General features: G+C 49.8%; 1 protein-coding gene across 2 annotated transcripts in view; it reads right to left on the reverse strand.

Annotated features, from left to right (window-relative positions):
• ASIC2 (acid sensing ion channel subunit 2) overlaps positions 1–24,749 on the reverse strand; it is a 1,207,926-nt gene that overhangs the window by 16,430 nt on the left and 1,166,747 nt on the right. For both annotated transcript variants that reach the window (XM_070390448.1, XM_070390447.1), the window contains exon 4: positions 680–830. In XM_070390448.1, coding sequence (XP_070246549.1) covers positions 680–830 — 151 coding nt within the window. The remainder of the gene's footprint in view (positions 1–679; positions 831–24,749) is intronic.

Genomic DNA, 24,749 nt, shown 5'->3' on the forward strand with positions numbered 1-24,749 from the left:
TGTGTTTTAAAGATGGTGGAGGTAAGAACAGAGACATTTAGTAACTTGTGCCAGGTCACACAGCAGTCATGTGGCGGGAGCTGAGTTGGAAGCCAAGGCCACTGATTGTAGCCTCAATCAAGCTCTTCCTGCCCCAGTCAGCACCAACCCCTGCTAGCTGTGACAAGCTGACTGCCTCTAGTGATGGCTATGCGCATTGTTAGTCTGACAACAGAAATGTCAGGACACACGGGTTCATTTGCTGGCTGATGGACTCTTGCCCCACTTGAAAGAGTGCCAGACATTTGTATGCAAGAAGCGAAATACCTGGAGGAAAGCAATAAACATCTGGGTGTCTGAATGTGTACCACACCAGGATGGGAGAATTGTAAGCATCTGGATATGTGGTCACTAAGCTCTAGGAGGGAAGAAGAGCAAGCAGCTAGCAAACGTATTGAACACTGGGAGGAATGCTCTCCAAGCTTCTGTCCACTCTGGAGACCAGGAATGTTGCCTTGGTTGCCAGACTGGATGTTCCCACCGGCCCCCGAAATGTCTGCACGTCAAATAACCGTCTTCCCAGAACAGCATCCCTTGGCATCCTTGTGGAGCGGGTGAAGAGTGTCCCATCGGGTAAGAAATGCAAAGAAGGTCGCAGGCGGTCCCGGGTGCCCTGTGGCCGCCCTCCCCCGGCACTGACCTGGCATGTGGACCATGCGACAGTTGCAGTTCTCCACAATGTAGCGGGTCTCACAGTCGATTCTACAGGCGGTGATGCTGTAAACAGGGAAGAAGTCGAGCCCCATCTCGGAGGACCGGCACTCGCCCCACGGCGGGGGCAGGTATGTGAGCTGCAAGACAGGAAGCAGGGGGCAGCAGTCAGCCCTGGAGCTTCAGCTGCAACACATCCAGTGGCACATTCAGTGGAACACATCCTTCATTCACTTATGCAATTAATAAACAATTAATTGATCAACTACTGCGTGACAGCCTAAACTGCAAGGACCTCCCAGGCCTTCAACATCTGGCTCCAAAACCAGTTTTCCTATCTTATCTTTTATAACCTTCCCTATAAATGCTGATCTTCTCAAAGTCTTTTATCCCAGCCGCATCTTCCCACGTCCACAATTTGTTGTCTTGCATTTCTCCGCAGCAGAGAAGTGGGATAAGGGCTCTGTGGGTCCCTCCCTCCTTTCTAGGGTTTTTCTCCCCCATTTTTAGCTTTTCTGGCAACCCTGAACTCTGGCTTGAGACTTTATAACTCCATTATGACTGCTTTCTGCTTGAGCTATATCTATAATATTTCCTTAGAAGTTGATGTGTTCTGAAAGGAGCGATCCGATAAATATTGATAAATGTGTGTTTCATCCAGGGTGGTTCCCTTCCTTCAAGGTCTGTATAAACATTCCAGTTCCTCCCTGTTTTTAGTCTCCCTCCCATAAAGTAGTACTTTTGAAATCTTTTGCCCAGAGTTTATAACTGTTAGTTCCAGGAGGGTTAGTTAGCCTTGTAAAAGTTGCTCCACCGTAACTGAGAACCAAAGATCTCTTTATATTTTATTTTAAGGCTTACAGGATTCCTTTGAGGGAGATGTTCCTGTTATAATTTTATTTGGGAGGAAACGGAGTATAAGACAGGTTAATAGGGACTTCCCCGGCACTCCAGTGGTTAACATTCCATGTTTCCACTGCAGTAGGTGTGGTTCAGTTCCTGGCCAGGGAACTAAGATCCCGCATGACGCACGGCATGGTCAAGTAAATAAATAAAAGAAAAAAAGAAAGGTTAAGTAGCCTGTCCAAGGTCATGCACAAAGTCACTGGCAGAGTCAGCATGTGGACCCAGGACTCTCTGACTTCAACCTTGCTTGTATGTATACTATTACATTGTCTCTGTGTCTCTATAGGAAATTGACACAAGAGAGAGAGAAAAACACTCCAGAGAGGACCTTTCAGAGCTTTTCTCTTTTGTTTTTTCCTACAGCTCATTTCTTCTTCCTTTCCCCTGAAGGTTTGCATTACTCTCTCATCTTTCTTTGGAATGCATGAGCAGACCAGGATTTTGCAGATTTCCTGAACAACTTTGGATAAGTCACTGCTCTCCTCTGGACCTCAGCTTCCCCATCTGTAAATTGGGAGGGTTGACGAGTAGGTTTGAGAGTGTATGATTAGGATGGACTGGGTCCCCAAGTTGCTCACTATTGGATCCGTAAGCACACAAACTGGATTTGGGAAGCATTCATAATGACTTTTGACAAGACTGGAGGTCTAAAATGATGTAAAATCATTTTGGGAGAGACTCATTTATTTTTCCTCTAAAACGGTTTCCCACAGTGGATGAACCTAGAATGTAGCAGGTGAAGCTCTGTGGATGGGCCACCGTTTGTTCAGGGTTAGTCACCCCCGCCCTTTTTTAATGCAAAGGTCATGATCCAGACCTGGGGCTTCCCAGGTGGCACCAGTAGTCAAGAATCCTCTTGCCAATGCAGAAGATGCAAGAGACTCGGGTTTGATCCTTGGGTGGGGAAGATCCCCTGGAGTAGGAAATGGCAACCCACTCCAGTAGTCTTTCCTGGAGAATTCCACGGAGAGAGGAGCCTGGCGGGCTACAGTCCACGGGGTTGCAGAGAGTTGGACATGACTGAGCACGCATGCACGCGTGATCCAGATACTGTGGCTTCCCTGCAGGGGCTGGTTTATCGTTCGTCCCATCAGCTTTTCTGAAGCCTCCCACAGCAGCAGCTGGAAAATCGCAGTGTGAACAGAATCAACTCTTGCTTTCCAACGGGTGTCTGAAAGTGGGTTGGACTATTTATCCTGGGTAAGCAATGCCTCAGGGGGACCCTGAAGCACTGTCTTCAAATATCTGAAGGGCTGTCTCCGGGAAGAAGAATTAGATTTGTTTCCTGGAATCCCCAGGGAAAGACAGACAGAAGAACAGGTGTACTGAGGGAAGTGGGGAGGGCGATCACATTGATTGATGTTGCAGACACAGCGGTAGGCACAGCCCCTGCCTTCCCTTCTTTAACGCTGAAGAAGGATACACTCTGTCTAAACTTTGCAACCTACTCTTATGATTCAATAATAAAATCACTCTCTTGAGGGTGAGCTCCCCATCATGAAGGGTGTGCAAGCAGAAACCATACAACTACCTGGCTGGGATGGGAAGAGAGAGACTCGAGCATTGCAGGTACCATTGGGGGTTCAAAAATTTCTTAAGCCCTTATGCCTAGCCATAGACCCTACGTCTATAATTTTAATTTTTTTTTTATTTTTAAACTTTTTATTTTGTATTGGCATATAACAGATCAACAGCATTGTGACAATTTCAAGTGCACAGCAAAAGGACTCAGCCGTACATACACAGTCTCCCTCAAACTCCTCTCCTATGCTGGTTGCTGCATAATATTGAACAGAGTTCCCTGTGCTATACTGTAAGACCTTGTTGGTTAATCATTTTAAATCTAGCAGTGTGTACATGTCCATCTCAAACTTCCTAAGTATCCCTTCCCCTGTGGTAACCATAAGATCATTCTCTAAGTCTGTGAGTCTGTTTCTACATCTATAATTTTAATCTGAAAATCAGAGACAGTGGAACAAGTCAGACAGAACCTCAAATCCCACTGTTCCATGGGCTAGCTCTGTGACTTTGAATAAGTGATGAAACCCCCATTCTCCAGGCCCAGATTTTAGCCTCCTCTTCGGTCTAAATGAGATAAACGCCCAGCAGCTAGTCGGTCCCCTGAGACTTGGTTCCTGTCTTCTTCCCCCTAACAAATGTCTTCATGCTTTTCTGCCCTTTCGTTCCTTCAACAAATAGACCAGCTCCACCTCTGCTGTCCTTACAATCTGGTTTTACAGACCAGAAAATCTCCATCCTTTTTTGGCTCAAGTGATTTTGTGTTGGGTTTATTATGATACAGACTCCTGTCAATGCAGACATCCAAGTCAAGATGGTACTCAGACAGCTATTCTAGGGGTCTGAAGCTGGGGACGGAGATCTGGGGTGGAGATGTAAATGGGGGGAGGGTTCTGGTGGAGCTTGAAGCTGTTGGGTGGATGAGCCAGCTCAGGGATAGAGGAGAGATGCTCAGGATTGAGTCTTAAAGTGTTCCTGCCTTTACTTGACAACTCATCCATCCTTAGCTTCCCCCCACCACCGACCCCCATTATGCCATGGAACCAGTGGCTTTGCACAATTGCTTACATTTATGAGCTAAGCCAAGATCCCAGAACTTTTGTGATAGAATACCCTGGTGCTTGCCTGTCATTGCTCCACTGTCTTGAGGCCTTTCTCCACAGACTTTTTCATTTTATAGAGAAACTGGTGTTTGCACCCTCCCTGTGCTGGGATAGCCTATGCTGTTCCTCAGCTGCTGGCTTCCCCAGCCTCTCCCAGCCCGCAGATTCCGAGGTGTGCCAGCAGGTGGCGCTGCAGTCAGCCTGGCTGCCCATAGTCAGAGATGCCTGGAGGGAGTCAGCCAGTGGCTCAGTCGAGTCCGACTTTTTGCAAACCCATGGGCTGCAGCCCCGAGGCTCCTCTGTCCAGGGGATTCTCCAGGCGAGAATACTGGAGTGGATTGCCATTTCCTTCTCCAGGGGATCTTCCCACCCCAGGGATTGAACCTGGGTCTCCTGCATGGTAGGCAGATTCTTTGTTTTCTGAGCCACCAGTTCACTCATTGGAAAAGACCCTGATGCTGGGAAGGATTGGGGGCAGGAGGAGAAGGGGACGACAGAGGATGAGATGGCTGGATGGCATCACCGACTCGATGGACATGAGTTTGAGTGAACTGCGGGAGTTGGTGATGGACAGGGAGGCCTGGTGCGCTGTGATTCATGGGGTTGCAAAGAGGTCGGACTGAACTGAGCGATTGAACTGAACTGAGCCACCAGTTGCTAAGCTCCCTTGGCCTTTTCCTTGTGTCTGCAACCCACACTCTAAGGCCTTGGCTACGATGCCCCTTTAGGGAGGACGCTGGGACAGTGATGAGACTGTATATTAATATGTTCCTCCTACTCCTGGAAAGACCAGGAGTAGGAAAGACCAGAGGAGAGAGACAGGAAGAGGGAGACAAGGAGCGATGCCCACTGAGCTTAGCTGGCACCCACCCGACTCTTTTGTTGTGTCAGCCGCTTGGCCTTTTGATTTAGGCACTGGACACCATGATCACCTGGACCCAGTCCTTTTAGACTCTGGAATTCTCTTGCCGGCTCCTTCCCAGGGCTGGCTCGGGGTCTTTGTTCTGGACTGCCTGGCTTCTACTTCTTCCTCGGTAACCCACCTGGCTGGGATCCTGGTTCCCTGTCTGCTGGGAGGACCCATCGTAGGAGCACGCGCTCTGTGCTCAGACCCAGCTGGATTGGAATCCTGACTCTGCCATTTGCTTAGTGGGGGACTTGCCCTTTCTGCATGAGAAACACCCTGAGATATTAACTACTTCAGAGGGACACTGTGGGTTTTGAACACAAGGTGTGTGTAAGCCAGCTGTCACCCTTGGCTGATGTCTTCCGGTCTCTGTTCTGGGTCATATGGATGGGATGCAAAACTCAGCCCCTCATTCATTTTCATGAAAGCCCGTTCTCCCAGGGTGTTAGATTATATGGAAGATGTCAGAGTTGGAGGAGGGTCTACATCAGAGCAAAGCCCCTTCTCCTTGCCTAAGCCTAACCCCTCTCCATGTTCCTCCTTCCCTTCCTTCTCTCCCTCCTGCTCTCCTCTCTCCTCATCTGCTTTGCCATCCTTTCCAGAAGCAGAACCCACATATTCTTAAGTAGCTGCATCATCCTGTGACATCTTGGTGCGTGGCAACATCCTCTCCTATGGAGTCTCAAGGAAACGCACTTTCCTCCCTGGGTGGAATTCTAAAGCCAAATGTTAAGATTTTTTTCTGCCTTGTTCTGTAATAAGAGGAAAACATCTCCAAGAGTGTCTGGTGAATAACAGATCTGAATAAACTGAAGATGTTGTTGGCATCTTATCTCCTTACCAGGGCTCTGTCTCACCTTGTACAGTGACCTGGCAACAGAGACCCCTGCCGTGCTTTGACCAGAAATGCAGAAACACACCCTGACGACTCGTGATGCACATGTATTTTCTGTTACTTCTGAAGTCTCTCTGGGATCTCTATCAACCTTTGATTAACTGGGAAGCTAGCTAGCACGCTGTGGTTTTGACCGTTTCTTCGTGATTGTGTAAGAAGTGAAATTAACAGGTAGCGTTGTGAGAGGAGCGTTGCTGGGGCTTCTAGGAAGAAGTGAAGCCCCGTTATCGGGTGCCGTCCATGTGTTAGGCTCTGTGCTGGCCCTTTGAGTTTTCTCATTTTATCTTCTCATCAAGCAGCAAGGTTGATATTGTTATCCCCATTAAACAGATGAAGAAACTGAGGCTCAGTCGGGTTATGCCCCATTTCCCTGGGTCACAGATTACATTGATTCCAGGTCTTTCAGACTGCAAAACTCCTGACTTTCAAAAGCCATAAAACTTTCCCTCCCTTCAAATCAAATATGACATGAACACCAATATAATAAACAAGCAAAGAAGAGCTGCTGTGGGTGCAGGTAGGGGATGGGGAGCCCAGAGTCTCATACTCAGTCTCCTGGCCCTTGCGGTGACCCCCAAGCATCTCGCAGGAATGCCAAGGCTTACAGTGCAGAGTTTGAACACCCCGTGAGGTTCCAGTGACTTACATGGTTCCTCAGGCAGGAGTGGTAACCTATGAACCTCACTTTCCTGCTGCATAAAGGAAGGCATATGGACCAGAGAGCTGCTGAAACGCCTCCAGAATCTTCCAGGTTTTGAGCCTCTGTGTCTCATTTGATACAAACTGGGAGAAAGGGTGGGCAGAGGGTGGGCTGCTCTCAGATGATCAATCGGGTCTGAGTATTTGGCTCAGAAGGTGTTTTCTTCCCTTTGGGTGTTGGGGAAACTGATTAAGAAGAGGCCAGAGGGATCCTGGCTCAGAGCCGGTGGGAAGCTGTCACTCTGGGAATAACCGCCTTGAGAGTGAAGGGAAAAATCCCCTTTGTGAGTTCTTTTGCAGAGAACACAGTCGGCAGGAGTGTTCAGCTCACTCCTGTGGATGAAGAAGTGCTTGGCCAGAGGGGGCTGTCCTTGGGGTGCAGGGAAGAGGCATCAGGGTACAGCTTGGGCTGCTAACAAAGGCTCAGAGGGGCTTTTGTGGCCCACCAGAGCCCAGTGGTCCAGCTCAGCTGAGCAAGCTCTTCATTAACTCCTACAATGTGGGCGCTGGGGCTAGACGGGTGAGTACAACGGGGAACCTGCTCTCCAGGGCTCCTGTTTGCCACAGACCCCTCCTGCCACCACCTGAAGGCATGTTCCCAGATCCCTGAGACCTGTTCCCTTCCTCGTCCCCAAGCCCACACAGCTGGGGCCCAGCGGGAAGAGCATGGCACCCTCAGGGACCGGCTCTGTGCCCTCGGAAAAGTCACCTAGCTACTCTGGGCCTTCTCTGCAAAACAGAGCTAATGTTCTGTGAGGAGCAGGGCTTCCCTGAGGGCAAAATGAGACAATAGGTGGGAAGAGCTTCGCTTGCAGTACTTCCTGAGTTTGTTGAGTCTTAGGTTTGGGAAGTGCTTATGAAAGTCCTTCATTTAAGGTGTCAGTAGGCGGCTGGTCCCACGTGCCTGTCCTAATAGGCATCTCGCCTCTCCAGCCACAGTCTTAGCTCTTCCTGATTCACTGGCTCTCAGGCCTCTAATACAGGGCCTGGCACATAGTGGGTGCTTGGTACTTAACTGGATGAATGAATGAGTGAATGAATGAATGAATTGCACCATCCTGCTTTCTCCCAGCCACAGTACAGAGGATGAGTGTGGGCGGCTGGAGAGCCAATCCAGCAGGAGCAGAGGATCCTTCATGTTGGTCCCTGAGAGCCCTACATTGAGGTGGGCTCAGCATCGAATCACATCTGAGTCCTGGGCTGAGGGCAGGTTTTCCTGTGTGACCCTGAGCCTGTCACTCAACCTCTCTGGGCCTCCCTGTTCCATCTGTTATGGGGCGATGCGTGTGTGCTCAGTCGTGTCCAACTCTAAGCGGCCCCTTGAACTGTAGCCCGAGAGTCTCCTCTGTCCATGAAATTTTTCAGCAAGAATACTGGAGTGGGTTGCCATTTCCTACTCCAAGGGATCTTCCTGACCCAGGGATGGAACCTGCATCTCTGGGCATCTCCTGCACTGGCAGGCGGATTCTTTACCACTGGTGTCACCTGGGAAGCCCCATCCCATCTGTGATGGTTGGGGCCTTAAGTCTTTGGTGGTCTGAGACTCATGAGGTCCCCCTTGGTCCTACCCATGCCCTCCCACCTTCCACTACAACAGTAACTTCCCCTGGCCCAGCCAGATGGAGGGGGAAATCAGAGCCTGCCTGCTTTCTGAGCTGTGATTTTTGGTTTGATGTTTTTATTTCATCCTGCTGAGTGATTTAAGTGTGTTCACAAATGATTATATTGTGCTCCTTTTAAACAATACTAAAATCAAATCAAATACGAAAATCAAATCCACCCATCAGTCAGTAACAGGCAGCTCTGATGTCTCAGGGGAAACAGGTCCTTGTAGGCAGCGCAGAAGCAGTGAGGCATCCCTGCCTCCTGTCCCTGCGGCTCTAGTCACAGCTCAGCCCCCAAGGTCAAAGTAGGAGAGATGGCACCAGGAAGAAGTCAAAGTCACCGCAGAGAGACTGAGCTGGGGTCCCGGCTGGAGAGCCCATGTAGGTGCTTAGAAGAACAGTGTCTCAATCCTCACAATGACCCTTTGTGAGTAAGAACTACTAGCCCTGAAGACCCACAGTCGACTAATTGATGATATAGACATTGCTGATATTTATTGAACCCTTACTAACGTACTTGGACTGACTCTTCAAATCCTGACAACAACCTTGTGGGGTTGGTACTTTTACGACCTCCATTGTAGCAATATATCTGGGGAGACTGGAGTAGAAAAGAGACCTACGGTCATGAGTAGTAAGAGACAGAGCTGGAGGTAGAACCCAACCATTTGCACGTTCGTCACTACCTATCCTGCCTTGCCTAATACTGCAGTGGGCGGGGTCCACAGGAAGCAGAGCCAGTTACTGGGGGCGGGGTGTGTGTGTGTGTAGATGGATGGTGGAGACTGTGGCAGAGATCTGGGGATGGGAGCATGGGTTCTCCAGATTCCAGTGTTAGGGGAAACACTGGCTGAGACCGCCCACCCTGCCCAGGTACCATAGTAACCATTTGCATGCCTTATTTTACAACAGGAGGTCCTGGTAAGGAACTCGGGACTAACAAGCCACCACCAACGGGAAGAATTCAGGAAAGGTCAAAAGGAGATGCTGTACATCCTACCAATCTCCCAGAATCCTCCTTGCTGGAATCCATCTTGGCTGAGTGATGCGTGCACCACCAGGAAGGACCCTGAGTCGGAGTGATTGGCCAGAGACAACCTGGAAACTAATCCCATCCCCATAAAACTGGAGACTGTGAGCCACGTGGCAGAGCAGTCCTCCTGGGTTCCCTTACCCTGCTACGCTCCACCTGCATTCCCCTTCCTAGTAAAGTCTCTTGATTTGATAGCACATGTGTCTCCTCGGACAATTCATTTCCTAGTGTTGGACAAGAGCCCACTCTCGGGTCCCCCTTTGCAGACATGGGAAATACTGCATAGGTTCCTTGGACAGTTTATCCTTCACGACAGCTCTGCCACTTAAACATTATCCTCCCCATTTTACAGATGAGCAAACTTCAGGAACTTGCCCAACACCACACAGCTAAGAAGTGAGAGGCAGGAGTCAAATTCAGGTCTGTCTGTCTGCAAGGCTCCTGAAAGGTGCTCAGGAGACAGCTGACCTTGGCGGTGCCTGACCCCACTGTCCTCTCTAGGGGACACAGCTTTTTCACCTGCAGCATCTGGGAATAGATAACCCCCAGGTGTAGTATGGTATAAGGTGTGATGTATAAGGCAAACCACGTGACTGCACCCCTCCCTCGACTCTGGTGTCTGGCAGACATCACCAATCGATCACAGATGTGAAATCAGAACCGAGAGGAAATGTTGTATTTTGGGGAAGTTTCATCTGTAGAAACCATCAAACTACATGCTGTTAAACATTCCCATAGATTGAATAAGACTTAGTATGTGCCTTATAAAATACAGAATGTGACTTCCCTGCGGGAATGGGAACCACAGCCTGCCCTCTTGTGCAGGAAAATCCTTGACTGGCATTCAGACCCTTTGGACCACAGGAGGATCCACCCAGTGGAATAGAGCAACACCCCGGACCTGCAGAGGGGTCACACACAGAGCTCCTTGTTGTGCTGGCGGGAAACTAAGTCACAGTAGTGGCTGATGCAGCACTTCAGCAAGCAACAAAGTCCATTTAAAAAGCGAATTACCCATGGTTTATGACTAATAATAAAATAACGAGGTCACATCCATTGCAAAAATGTCTGTGAGTGGGAGAGAATGTGAGAAGAGCAAAAAAAATGTGAATTGTTTACTCAAAAAAGAAAGGATTTTTAAAAAAAGACTATAGCTTTCCTCATTCTAGCATGAGTTTCACCTTGGGCTTTGCTGGCTCTAGGTATGCCTCTGAAGCTCTCCAAGGATCTTCCAGCTTTGGTGTCATGGGGTGGACAGTCTTGTGCAGTTTTATTTGCATAAAAATATCATGTTTTCATTATTATTTTCATCCATCCACCCACCCTCCATTCATCCCTCCCTCCATCCATCTATTCATTCATCCATCTATCCATCCACCCACCCACCCTTCATTCATGCCTCCATCCTTCCATCCGTCCTATCCATTTATCAATCCACCAACTCCCCATCCACCCATCCCTCCCTCCATCCATCCATTCATCCATTTACCAACACCCATTCATCCACCCATGCCCTCCACCCATCCATTCATCTAGTCTCCATCCATCCATCCGTTGTCCATCTATTCATCCTTCTACCCACTTACTCATTCACTTTGCAAGTGTGCAATAAATCTGTCCCAGGAACATAGCTAGGAGGAACTGAGGCTACAAAGATGAATAAGACCTGGTTCCTATGACCTGGGGGCTTACACTCTAGAAAGAACAGGCATGCACCTAACGAAGCACGTGCTGAAATGGAGCCACAGTGCATAGGAATCGTGGGGACACTGAGAAGGGCACAGCCAGACCAACCTGGAGTGGGGGCGGAAGTCAGAAAACTCTTTATGGAGGCAGTGGTCACCTGCGAGCTGAGTCTAGAAAGACTGTTGTTCATTAGATCTGGTGTGGGAAAGGTGTTCTGGGTCCAGGGACCTGCCCAGGCCAAGGCCCAGAGGTAAAGAAAGTCCTGGCCTGGAGGGGGAGCCTCTGGCAGGGCAACAAGAGTGCATGTGGGCGAATGTCGGCCGGTGTGCCTTGCTCAGCGCCCTGGAACAGCCCCGGGTGACTGAAACATTCTCCATCCTTGTTACGATTCACGCCCTGCCTCCACTCCCCAGGGGTGAGAGCTGCCTCGGCAGAAGAGCGTGCTTAAGTGTGTCTGTGCATGCCGACACACCATTATCATCACATCTTCATCCGGACACAATTTCTTAGGCGGGTGCTGTCAGTGCCGGCAGCGCGTTCTCAGCAAATTGTCTCGGTGTGTGATTTGTTGGTTGAAACAGGGAGAGGGGAAGCGTCGTAGGGATGCAGGCAGGGAGGGGGTCTTATCCAGAGGAGGGAGCTTGGAGGCACACAGCCTGGCTTGGACACTCACTCTGGGCCTGCCCTGGACCATGCACCACCCTACTCAGAGCCTCGGGTTTTCTTTACTCCCTCCAACCCTGGGCAGGTTGTTGGCATAAGTATCCTTGTCTTTTCCTGTCCTGGGCTCCTGGCAGCTTCTCCCCTGGACTTCAGTGCTGCTGGGGTTCTCGTGACATGGTTCTAGGGGGTCCTGACTCACCCAGCTCCTTTCTCTGACTCACACTCTCAGCTCCATAAGCTGGAAAGTGACCCTTTGAGCTCCAGATTCTGCCCTGAACTTTCTTTCCCTCCTCTTCATCTACTTCCTCTGTTTTCTTTTTTAAACCCTGGGAGTATTTTCATCTTTCAAAGAAGATCCCTCCGTCCAATGTCTACCTCTGAGTATCATCAGCTGGAGAGGCCAGACGAGGACTGATCACTCGCTCTGTTAGATTAGACCATCTCAGAACTGCTGTGCACAGCTGTGCAGGGCGTGCACTGCGCAACAGCGGGAGATTCACATGGATCAAGGTGTGCATGTCACCACCAGAGGGCGCTCTGGGACCTGGAGCAGCCTGTCTCCCTCTACTACAGCCCTGCCTAGGTTCCCTCCTTGGCTGGCCGTCAAGCACCATCATCCCATTGTCTCCCCTTGAATTACAGCAGCTTTATAAATAATGAAAACATTCCTGTTCCAATGGACAGGGCAGGGGGTTGGGGCTGGGGTCTCGAATGTGTTTGTAGGGCCACAGAACTGGCCTCCATGTACAGTCTCTATTGGAATGGGGGCCTTTTACAACCCGGCTCTTTTCAGTGGGTGTATTTGAAAGAGAAGTTGGGTCCAGGGTGAAACGTTCACCTAACAGCTTTTCTCCAAGTGAAGGTATCTCAGTGCATTTGCTACAGTTTTGGCTTTTAGCTCCATCCAGAATCCACTTTCCCGACATCTGGATGGGCACAGAGTTGGGGTGGGGGTGGTGTCTGAGGAGGAATAAAAAAATCACAATCACAGACCAAGAAAATCTGGAAGCAAAATGGAATAGTAAATTGTTCTGTACGGTCAAGGCCAAGGCTGTGGGTCTATTATCTCGGTGTGGCTTCCACCCAGGCTGGGAGTGTGCGTGAGTGGGTGCTGGGGGTGGGGTGGGCTGAACACAGGGTGCCCCTCCCAGCTCTGCCCTCTGCCTCCTCCAGTCCTCACTGGGGCCACTTGCCCGTCCCCTCCTCCCCATCCCCGCCTCAGCCCTCCATCGGCCCTCAAGCAGATTCTGAACCAGCTAGGAGGACGTCCAGCTGACCCAGCAGCACGCTACATGTCTTAGCCCTGAATATGGACAGACAGGATGCTTGCTGAGCCCCTGCATTGACCGAGTGTGCGGCTCCAGAGAGGTGGGGGTGGGGGCCCTGTGATACCTCTGTGCTCCACACTCCACCCGAGGCCTCTGAAAGTCCAGCAAGGGGATCAGAATGAGCGGCCGCCGCCTTCACCCTATGGGATGGCACTGCTGCCACCCTAGATGCCCGCGTTCGGGAGCCTGGGGGAATTTCCTCCCTGGGCTGTGACCCTGTATGGTGAAGGCTCTGCAGCAGGTAGGCAGGGAGTTTCTGTATGCCTACAACAGGGGCCATAAAATTCTTTTATTATCCTCTTCCTGGAACTTCCCAGTGTGGGGATGGTGGACATTTACAGGCATAAAATGTGTGGATGGAGGACTTCTCCGGTGACCAGTGGTTAGGACTCCTTTGCTTTCACTGCCTTGGGCTCTGGGTTCGATTCCTGGTTGGGGGACTAAGTCATGCAGCATGGACCAAAACAAAAATAAATGTGGATCCTGGAAAATGATCTAAAGTTTATGCTCTTGAGCCACTTAACTCTCAGGTTGGGGCTGAGTTCTCAGGTCTGATCTTTCCAGCTCAGCTCTGCACCAACTTGTCATTGTTGTTTAATTGTTAAGTTGTATCCAACTCTTTTGTGACCCCATGGACTGTAGTCCACCAGGTTCCTTTGTCCATGGGATTTCCCAGGCAAGAATACTGGAGTGGGTTGCCATTTCCTTCTCCAGGGGATCTTCCCCACCCAGGGATCAAACCCACGTCTCCTGCATTGCAGGCGGATTCTTTACGACTGTGCCACCTGGGAAGAACCAACTGGACTCACATTTAATTGAATCTTAAGCACTTTTTCAAAGAGGGCTACCTGCTTTGCATCTAGGCTGTTTATAACACCACACTGTGTTCCATCATTCCCCAAATAATTAATATTCATGGGGGGCTCATTATACTCATAAAATCTCATCTATCACTACCTATCAGTCCTTCAAACTGTGACTTCCTGGCTGTCCTCTCTAGAAATGCCACCATCGCCAGCACGCTGGGCCACATTTTTTACACAGTCAGAGTACTTTACAAGCTTAAAAAAACCTTTCTTTTCCACTAAATGATTTCAATTTTGTATGGCTGGGCTGGTGATCCCAGTGATAGTTACAGTCTACGGGGTACGTCCAGGAAATGCTTTGAGGGGGAACTGGGGACACACTGCCCTTTCATAGACATCATCTTAAGTGCTTAGACCATTAGGAAGGACTACAGTGGAAAGATCGATACACCACCAGCCTCGGGAGTTCAGAGTCATTTGTATCCGTTACGGGCTGGCTCCTGAGAAGGACATTCACCCTCACCTTTCCATTGAGGGAATGTCAATGTCAGTGTCCACACAGGACACCACATGGGCTCGTGGAAAAGATAGCTTGGGGATAAGATATGAAGTACTTCCTGCCATATCAGTAAACAAGGATGTCACCATCATCAGCGATTCCAGCCCTCTCATCTGGTGAGCCCTAAGGACACTCAGGAAGGGGAAGAATACCTGTGACCTAAGAGCCACCAGGTTGCAGTCACTCCTTAGGGTGAGCCCAAGGGGGCTCAGGGTGTGAAAACATAGGATACTGGCCCCAGATGGCTGAGATGCATATGAGAGGAACGACTGCATTTAAGCCCAGACTCCTGCATCTTCCCATACACAGAAAAGCACTCAATTCCACAGCTTGAGATATCTGGCTTCCTTTAATTAACACCAATCTTTTGATGGTCAGACTACCTGCCCTTTGTTGCAGAACTTCTGTGTCACCTGGCTCCTGCCCTCGCCTCCTCAGAACAGTTCTCTCAGGGTCCCTTGAGATGCTTTCTCCTGGGCTTGGAGTCCTCAAAAATTCCCACTGAATAAAACACAACTCTCAACTTTTAGATTGTGAATATTTTTTAAGTTGATAGGGGTTGCAGAGGCACGAAGTGTCAGAGGATATACAACATGATATTGAGAAAAGAGAGTGGACTTTGGAATGGGGCTCCAGATTCTAATTCTCAGCTGTTTCTTCACCTCTAGAAGGGGGCACTGGTACCTTCCTGCGAGTCTCCATGGAGACTGAAGAGATGGTCTAGCAGAGAGATGGCACTGGAGCAGAGCAAGGACTTAATCAATACTCGGGGGGCAGGACTGTGTGGTTAAAAGACTGGGCTCTGGACTCGGGCAGACCTGGTTTGGGGTTCAAGCTCTGTCACTTAATGGCTCAGTTTCCCCCAACTGTAAGTTGAGAGTAACAATGCCTATCTCATTGTTGTAAGAATGTCTATATTTCATTAATTGTAAGACACATATTTCCCCACATCCTAACCCCTCTGTAAGACCTTACCATCCCATCCGTGGTAGTGTTTTTCTTTCTTACAGGCACATAACATAATATTGGCCCCTACAGCTGTCGCTGTCTTAGATTTGATGAAGTATTCTAAATGGGCTCATGCCTGGTACCTGGCACACAGTGGGTGCTCAACAAACGGCAGCTGTTGCTATGACTTCCTATGTGATCCTGGGCAAGTTTTAAAATATCTTTGAGCCTCAGTTTCCTCATCAGCACAATGGGAATAATTATCTACTTTTCAGGGCTTGAGGGTGTATGAAACGAGGGAGCATGGAGACTGAGGAGCCCTGGTGTATGAAGGAGCTCTAGATGCATCCTCCCATGGAACTGTACCCAGGGGACACCTCCCCTTTTTGGAGTTTCAGCACAGGTCGGGTGGAGAAGGGCCAGATGCCTGAGCTCTGCAGCCCTGCAGGACAACATCCCCTGCTCACTGCTGCCCCGGGTGGTACCAAGGCTCAAGGCAGGCCTGCTTGAAACAAATGGGAACGTGAGGGAAGACAATGGGGGCAGGCAACCATGCTGGGCATGAAGACCTTGACCTCAAACCTGAAGCCCCACGGGGGATGGCAACTAAGATGTCAATAACCCATACGAAGACCTCAGTGGAAGTCCTCCTTCTACCGAATGTGGCTACTGGGAAAACTCCCCAGATCACAGATCTCATAGAGCCACTCCTGAGTCCGCACTGGCTTTCCGGCAGAATGCACCTCTGTGCTGGAGACAAGTGGTAAGAGAGGGCAGCTTTTGGTTGGCAACAGGGATTGGCAGCATCCCTTCTCCTGTGTTCCTGAAGGACCACGGTCTGGATTGGGGTCGATCAGAGCTAGTATCGAATCCTGACTCCAGATGACCATGGATGCATGACCCCCCTCTACAGGTCTCAGTGTCCTTATCTGTAAAGTTCACGTGTGTGTGCATGCGTGTCAGCTCTATTGTGTCCAACTCTTTGCAACCCTGTGGACTGTAGCCTGTTAGGCTCCTCTGTCCATCTAATTCTCTGGAGTGGATTGCCATTTCCTCCTTCAGGGAATCGTCCCTACCCAGGGATCAAACTTGCATCTCCTGTGGCTCTTGTATTGGCAAGTGAATTCTTTACCACTGAGCTCCCTGGGAAACCCGCTGTGTGTTTAAAAGTGAAAATGTTAGTTGCTCAGTTGTGTCTGACTCTCTGCAACCCCATGGACTATAACCCACCAGCCTCCTCTGTACATGGGATTCTCCAGGCAAGAATACTGGAGGGGGTTGCCATTCTCTTCTACAGGGATCTTCCAAACCCAGGGGGTGTTCATGAATAGAGTCATAGAGTTGGTACCCCAAAATGTTGTGCTGCCCACCCCACTTCCCTCCTCCCCAACTCAAAGGCTTTGGAAATCGCATCTGGAGAAACCATAAGCAATATTGACTTAACTACAAAATGCTCTGATGTCTTCCCTGCTGCTTTGACAAAGTGGTCTTTGAAGTCAACCTTCCCTTGCAAGTCTGGAACATCACAGACGAACAGATGCAAACTGTCAGACCATAAGGAAGGCCTGGGTTGCTTGCCTTTCAAAGAGGAACAATCCTCGTTCAAGCTCTTTCTCGTTCAAGCTCTTTCCCGTTCAAGCTCCTTGAGGTTGTTCCACAGCTTCAGCCCTCCTGCATGGTGGTGGGCATGCTGGTGTATGGCATCATGGTAGAGAGTGGGAGGCTGGGGGCAGGGAGGAAGTGGGACAGACACCTTTTGGCCCAAGCACTTTGCATAGATAAAGTATGAGGTGGGTACCATTGTTATCCCTCTTATACAGAGGAGGAATCTCAGACAGAGTTGTGTGGAGGTTTGCCCAAGATCTCACTGCTGGGAAGTGACGGAGTCAGGATTCAGAGTTGGACAGTCTGATGCTGAAACCCAGCACCTCTCTCCTGTGGTCCCCGCTCCAAGGAAGCCCTCCCTGTCTAATGCCAGGTGATGGCCACTGCCCTTTGAGAGAGGTCACCCATTCAGAGACCCAGGGAGGCTCTCCAGAAGGCATCCTCTTTCTCTCAATGTGAGACAGCCATATTATCACCATTGTACTGATGAGGAGACTGAGGCTCACAGCAGCAAAATGATTTGCCTGTGATCATCCAGCAATTCAGAGAAAGGGTTTAGACAAGAACCCAAGTCTTTTGACTCCTGGTCCTGTCCCACGCCAACTGAGCCAGCTGCCTCCCGCTCCCTCACCCCATCTAGACCTCTTTCTGGGTTACCGCCCAGCCACCTGTGAGGGCAGGGTGATCTCGTATACCTAGTCAACCACTGCACTGTCCACAGCCCTGCGGCTTCAAGTTCTGTCTTTTCCTGGGAGCTTATTTATTTGGTCTTAGCAGCAGCATGGGGGATCCTGTTCCCTGGCCAGGGATTGAAACTGGGGCCCCTGCATCAGGAGCGTGGAGTCTTAGCCACTGGACCCACCAGAGAAGTTCTTTTCTGTGAACTTTGCAAAAACACAAATAAATGGACTCAGCTCTGGGGTCCTCCAGGGAAGCCCACAGACAGGCACTTTACTTGGGGGTTGTGTTGGGAGCAGAAAGAATTATGTTTGGAGTTAGACATCCTAAGCTTGAAACCCAGCTTCACTGAGTGCTAGCTTGGCGACCTTGGGCAAACCATTGACTTTCTTTGAGTATCAGTTACCTATTGTCTCTGTCCTGGAGAGCTTTTATGAGATAATATATGAACCGAATCCAGTGCATTGTTTATAGGACACAGAGCAGGTGCTCAATATAGCCGAGATCTTGGCCTTCGTCACTGGCAAAAGAGTCCAGAAAATTTTGTTTGCCTTAAGAGCATCCTGTCTATAAAAGTCACCCAGCCTTGAACCAGGGCAGGGGTTATTTTAATGATTCAAGGATCCTCGATTTTCACAAAGGGCTTAGCCAGGGTCCTTTAAGTGGCAGCTACATGTGCATGCTGCCATGCCTGTTTACGATTCATTAGCCATTTGACAGTGACTTTAGTGGCGAGAGAGAAAGCGTTCATCCCGTGTTATGGACAGCCAGCGCTGGGAACCATTACCCGCTAGAAATCAAACAGAATTGGTGGGAAAAAAAATCTGAAGGAGTAACCCAAGGAAAAGATTTCGTTTATAAATATCCTTCTCGCCCTTTTTCCCAGGAACCCATCCTTCAGTTGTTTAAAAGCAAGATAGAAACACAGAATCAGGCACCCCCTCTTCCAAACGCTTCTCCCTAAACTTTAAAAGCCCAGTGACAGGTGATTGGAACAAGCCTTCACAATGTAAGAGGCCACAGCTGTAATTGTTCATTCTTCCGGCTGTAATTTATCTTGCTATCCCTTTGGGTAGCTAAACAGCTCTGATCATGGGCTGCCCAATCGGCTTATAAGTCTTCTTGATGAATCACTCTCCCTCTCCCCGTCCTTTCTCTGGGCTGCGGTAATTCTTGACAACTGCCTTAGAGCCTCAGTCTCCTGTGGGTGCGGAAGGGAAGAGCCATCTATTAGGAGGAACACGTGGAGAACAGAAAGCTTTGGGCATTGGGAAGCTGGCAGGTGGAGAGCTGAGCCCTCGTCTCAAGACAGAGAGGCCAGGATGCAGAATGCAGTGGATGTTCAGTGACGCCCAGGGTTTGAGGCACCCTTGTCTGTTTGGGGTCTTTGGATCAGGAATGGCTGGGCAAACCTCATCCACTGAGCTCCAGTAAGTATCTGGAGCATCTTAAGAAAGTGCCACGTGCTGGAATTGTGGAGCCACTGCAGGGGTAAACTGGACCTTGGTGTTTCAGTTTTGGAATGCTCATCTTCCTCCTGGGCTGCTGGGCTTTTCCATCCCCCTGTGCCTCTGAGTGGCGTTAGTGGTAAAGAACCTGCCTGCCAATGATGGAGACATAAGAGACACCGGTTCGATCCCTGGGTGAGAAAGATGCCCTGGAGGAGGGCATGGCAACCCACTCCAGTATTCTTGCCTGGAGAATCCCATGGACAGAGGAGCCTGGCGGGCTACACAGTCCATAGGGTCAAAAAGAGTTGGGCATGACTGAAGCGCCTTAGCACAAATGCACGTGTCTCTGGGTGGCGTGTAGGACTCTTTCTCCTAGGCTGAGGCGGTTAAGAGTAGATGTGCTCTCTCTTTCCACAGCTGATGTCAGAAGGAGTGATGAGTCTGAGAGCCTAGAGGAGGAGGACAGAGCCACAGATGGGAGAAAGGTGGGTCCTTGAATGACTGCACGGAGCAGGGCTCCTCCGTCACTTGCACTAGAGTACAACACGAAGGAGAAATATCCTTTCACTGTGCTTAACTGTTCACACTGAAGGGTCGATTGCTACGGCAGTGAACCTCTCTTATCTGCTTTGACTTCCCAGGTGGCCCAGTGGTAAAGAATAGGCCTGCTAATGCAGGAGACACAAGAGATGTGGGTTTGATCCCTGGGTTGGGAAAATCCCCTGGAGTAGGAAATGGTGACCCGCTTCGATATTCTTGCCTGGAGAGTCCCATGGACAGAGGAGCCTGGTGGGCTACAGTTCATGGGGTCGCAAAGAGTTGGGCGTGACTGAGCTACGGAGCACACACATCTACTGTGGCAATACTTTATTTAACAGAACTCAATTACTCACACTGAAGGTTCATTATGAGTGAGCACAGTGGCTTCTACTCATCAGACTGTACATGGTACCTCACCTCTACTAGCTGTTATGTGGACACTCAGCTCACAACTCAGAGAACATTGGATACCTGAATTCTTAAATTTTAGACCTGATAAATTGATCCCTCTTCCTTTTCCCTTTGGGCTCCCCAGGTGACAGTAGTGGTAAAGAGCCTGCCTGCCAATGCAGGAGATGTAAGAGACATGAGTTTGATCCCTGGATCGGGAAGATCCTCTGGAGGAGGGCATGGTAACCCACTCCAGCATTCTTGCCTGGAGAATCCCATGGACAGAGGAGCCTGGAGGGCTACAGTTCACATAGGTTCACAGAGAGTCGGACACCGCCGAAGTGACTTAGCATACACGCACCTTTTCCCTTTACTCCTATTGGATGGGTGAGCAAGTCTGATTCCATCTCGCCACGACTATGCAGGTGTTCCCTCTACTCTACAGTTGCGACTGTCCTCAGCTCCCTCCTGGACCATTGCAGCAGTCTCCTAATTGGACACCCCACCTCTTATGCACCCCTTCCAGTCTGACTCCCAGCTGATCTTTCTAAAATGCAGCCTCAGTCACATCACCACCTTCCCCAGTAAAATCCAATCTCCTTTTTTCTGCAGAAGACCCTCTGTGATCTGCCTTCCTGTCTCTCCTTTCATCCTCCCCCAAACCACTGGGCTCCCATAGCCTCTCCACCTTTGCTCTTCTATTTCCTGCTCCGATGTTTCTTCCTGCATCTCAGTCTTCAGCCAGCTACCTGGACTTCAAGGCTCAGTTTGTGTCCCTCCGCCAAAAAGCTTCCTTCATCCATTCCTTCTTGCCTTTAGACCCTGGTGTTCAGACCTGTGGGCTTCCCCGGTGGTGCTAGTGGTAAAGAACCTGCCTGCCAGTGCAGAAGACACAAGAGGTGCGGGTTTGATCCCTGGGTGGGAAAGGTCCCCCTGGAGAAGCAAATGGCAACCCACTCCAGTAATCTTGCCTGGAGAATCCCATGGACAGAGGAGCCTGGCGGGCTACAGTCCATCGGGTCACAAAGAATCAGACACGACTGAAGCGACTTAGCATGCACACATGCATGCCCGTCCAGACTTGTGTTTTATGCTGGCACTTCTGGAACACTTTCTTGTAATCATCAGCTGACCTGCTTACTCCCTAATAGCCCTAAAGCTTTTGAGGAGGGAGGTGGAGGGCCGATTTCTCTTCCCCTGGACGGGCACAAGGCTGGAACCCAACAGAATCAACAGCTCTCACTCCAAGGCAGCCAAACCAGTTGCCAAAGCAACCTTCCCTCCCTGGGCCTCAGTTTCTCTGTCAGTAAAATTAGGAGGTTGTTTGGCAAGGACTCGTCCTTAATGGTCTCTCTGGGTTTTCCCAGCCCAACATTCTGAGATTCTACTATCCTCCCGCAAACACAGCATAGTCACGTGAGAGAAATCAATGCTCAGAGTTTTTCCTGAGCTGTGTCTGTGCGAGTCACAGTTCTGCAGGAGACCGTCCTCGGGGGTGCCTGTGGCTTTCGGCTTTGCCTGATGCCAGAGAGAATTCATCATTACAGAAAAGCTTATGGTGCAGGTTTAGCGAATGCGGCGTCTCAGGCATTCCAGAGCATCATTTATCAAGTAAACACAGCTTTGTTATTTAGACTTCAGCCACTTAGCTCATAAACTATCCCTTGGAAATAAAAAACTGGGGTAAGATGTCCCCTTGTATTGATCCCGATGAGGAATGGGCTTGATCAATGATGCCTCGGCCCAGGAATAAGGCCGTTTGCAGGCTTGCAGCTTGTTCCACGGATGCTCTGACTTCAGGGAGAGCGTGGGGTAGGAAGAAGGGACTCTCAGCACACTGCATGCTTGTGCCATGAACAGGCTCAGGGAGCGCCGCCATCATGGGTCACGTGGTTTGGGGCAAGCTCCTTCTCCTCCACCCTGGGTCAGGGCTCTCCCGGCTGCATTTCCCAGGGAAGTGCCCTCCTGGGGTGGGGTCAGGATGGTCCATCCCTCTCCCAACACTCCAGGACTACAGGGTAGTCAGCTGCCTCCAGTGGAGTTACATTCATAGGTTGTGTTTTGTTGTTTAGGTTCTAAGTTGCATCCTACTCTTTCGCGACTCCACGGGCTTTAACCCGTCAGGTTCCCCTGTTCATGGGATCTTCCCAGACAAGAATACTGGAGTGGGTTGCCATTTCTTTCTCCAGGGGATCTTCCCAACCTAGGGATCCAACATGTGCCTCCTGCATTGGCAGGTGGATTCTTTACCACTGAGCCACCAGGGAAGCCCATATTCATAGGTTTAACAAGCTGAAAACAGAATTCAGTGGATACTTAGGAGCTGGCAGCCCCTCCCTGCCAAGTACCTGGTGAAGGATTGTGCCCCTGATGCCTGCATGTGGAGAGATTCCTTGTGCATCTCCCTACTCAGTTCCGGCCACCCTACTTACTCGGACTCCACCATAGCACCTCTATTAATCAGTTCAGTTGTCACATGTTTCTCTCCTGCCCCAGGACTATTCATTCCCTGAGAGTCACTTCTGGTTTCCCAAGGTCCTCTGGGGTCAGCCAGTCTTCTGAGGACTTCCTGTGTCCCTGTCTGCTTGGAGTCCCTGTATTATGGCTGAGTTTGCTAATTTGCATCTCAAGTCATGCCTCCTCCAAGAAGCTCTCCTGGCTCATCCTCCCACTCTCCCTTTCCTTGATGCCCATAGCACTTCCCCTTTGATCACTGGGTGCTCAGTGCATGCAATCCTCTGCCACCATTTATCTTTCTATGATGTGGCCTCTTTCTATCTGTCCCAAAGGCCTCAGGATCTTTGGGACCTCATCTTGCCTGGTGGTTCTTTTGACCCAACTTTACTTAGTTCAGGACCCTGTGAAGGCTCTCATTAAATATCTGTTGCATGACAACATAACAGAAATCCTCAGGTTAAAGACCAAGTCCTTAACCTGGCCTTCAGGCCCTGCTGGATCCACCCCACCCGCCTCCTACTTCCTGATGCAGGCTTTATGTTCTACGATATGCATTACTCACAAGTCCGTCCTTGCCTCTGTGCCTTTTCTTTGTTCATGATGGTTGGGATGCTTTTCTTTCCACTTCATCCAGATAATGCTTGCTGATCCCTGAATACCAGTTGAGACAGGACTCTTCCAGGCAGCCTTCCCTGACCCTCTAAATTTGAGTGAGACTCCTCAAGCACTGTCTGCTTCTCCTCTCCTAGCACCTACCACAAAGCGTTACAAACAGTGGCTCTTGCATTGGCTGGTCTCCTCCACTAGACTGTGGGCTCCCCATGAATGGGGCTGGGTGTTAAGCATCTGTGGGTTCCCTAGGTGTGCAGATGCTTGATAAATATTTGTCAATTAATGGATGGTTGATGGATGGATGAAGAGGGGGCACTGGGGGGTGCAGCCCCTGCAGGGCTGGAAATAAGAACACAGGAAGTGGGGGGGGTGGGATGAATTGGGAGACTGGGATTGACTTATATACACTATTAATACTATGTATGAGACAGGTAACTAATAAGAACCTACCATATAGCATAGGGAACGCTACTCAGTGTTCTGATGGTGACCTAAATGGGAAGGAAATCCAAAAAAGGGGGATATATATTATTTATATATATATATATATATATATATATATATATATATATATATATATATTTCGGTCATCTGATGTGAACAGCTAACTCTTTGGAAAAAATCCCTGATGCTGGGAAAGATTGAGGGTAGAAGGAGAAGAGGGTGTCAGAGGATGAGATGGCTGGATGGCATCACTGATGTACTGGACATGAACTTGGGTGAACTTCAGGAGACGGTGAGGGACAGGGAGGCCTGGTGTGCTGCAGTTCATGGGGTCGCCAAGAGTCGGACATGACTGGGCGGCTAAACAGCAACAACATATGAATATATACGTCTGATGGCTTGTGCTGTACAGTGGGCACTAACGCAACGCTGTGAAGCAACTATACTCCAATAAAACTTAATTTAAAAAAGAAGAACACAGGAAGGTGGGAAATACAGATGTAAAATTTGGGACTGGGGCAGAGATGAGCCGCCAGGACTAGACTGGGTATCAGAAATCTAATGGGGCGGGGGGACTTCTCTGGTGGTCGGGTGGTTAAGAATTCACCTACCAAGGCAAGGGACGTGGGTTTGATCTCTGGTCCGGGAAGATTCCACATGCCTCGGGGCAGCTAAGCCTGTGTGCCGCAGCTACTGAAGTCTGTGCTCTAGAGCTCTGCTACAAGAGAAGCCACAGCAAGAGAAGCCCGCGCACCGCGACTAGAGAGTAGCCCCCTCTCACTGCAACTAGACAAGGCCTGTGCACAGCAATGAAGATCCAGCGCAGCCAAGAACAAATAAATAAAATGAAAAAAAAAAAAAAGAAATCTAATGGGATTATGGGTTCTCCGGGAAGGGGCGGGAGGGTTCCAAAAGTGAGGCCCAGGAGGGAGAGGGGGGATGCTGGAAGTGCCGCTGCTGGTGCCCACCCCCAGTTCTGCCGTCTAAGGGGGCGTGGTTACAGCTGCCCTGACTTTGCTGCCTCACTTCTGGCTCTTAAAGGAACAGTATGTGCCTATACCATCCCAGGGTTTTCCTTCCTAATTCAGGCTTCAAATCAAACCCCTCTTCATGGTGTATGCAAGCGCGAAATGAAATGGAGCTCCATGGAGGTTCTTATTTATAGTGAGACTCTGGGTGAGTGTTCCCAACAAACAGATTTAGGTGTCTGTGTGTTTTCGGTGGAGG

Source organism: Bos mutus, chromosome 19 (genome assembly GCF_027580195.1).
Source record: "Bos mutus isolate GX-2022 chromosome 19, NWIPB_WYAK_1.1, whole genome shotgun sequence".
Taxonomy (NCBI): Eukaryota; Metazoa; Chordata; class Mammalia; order Artiodactyla; family Bovidae; genus Bos; species Bos mutus.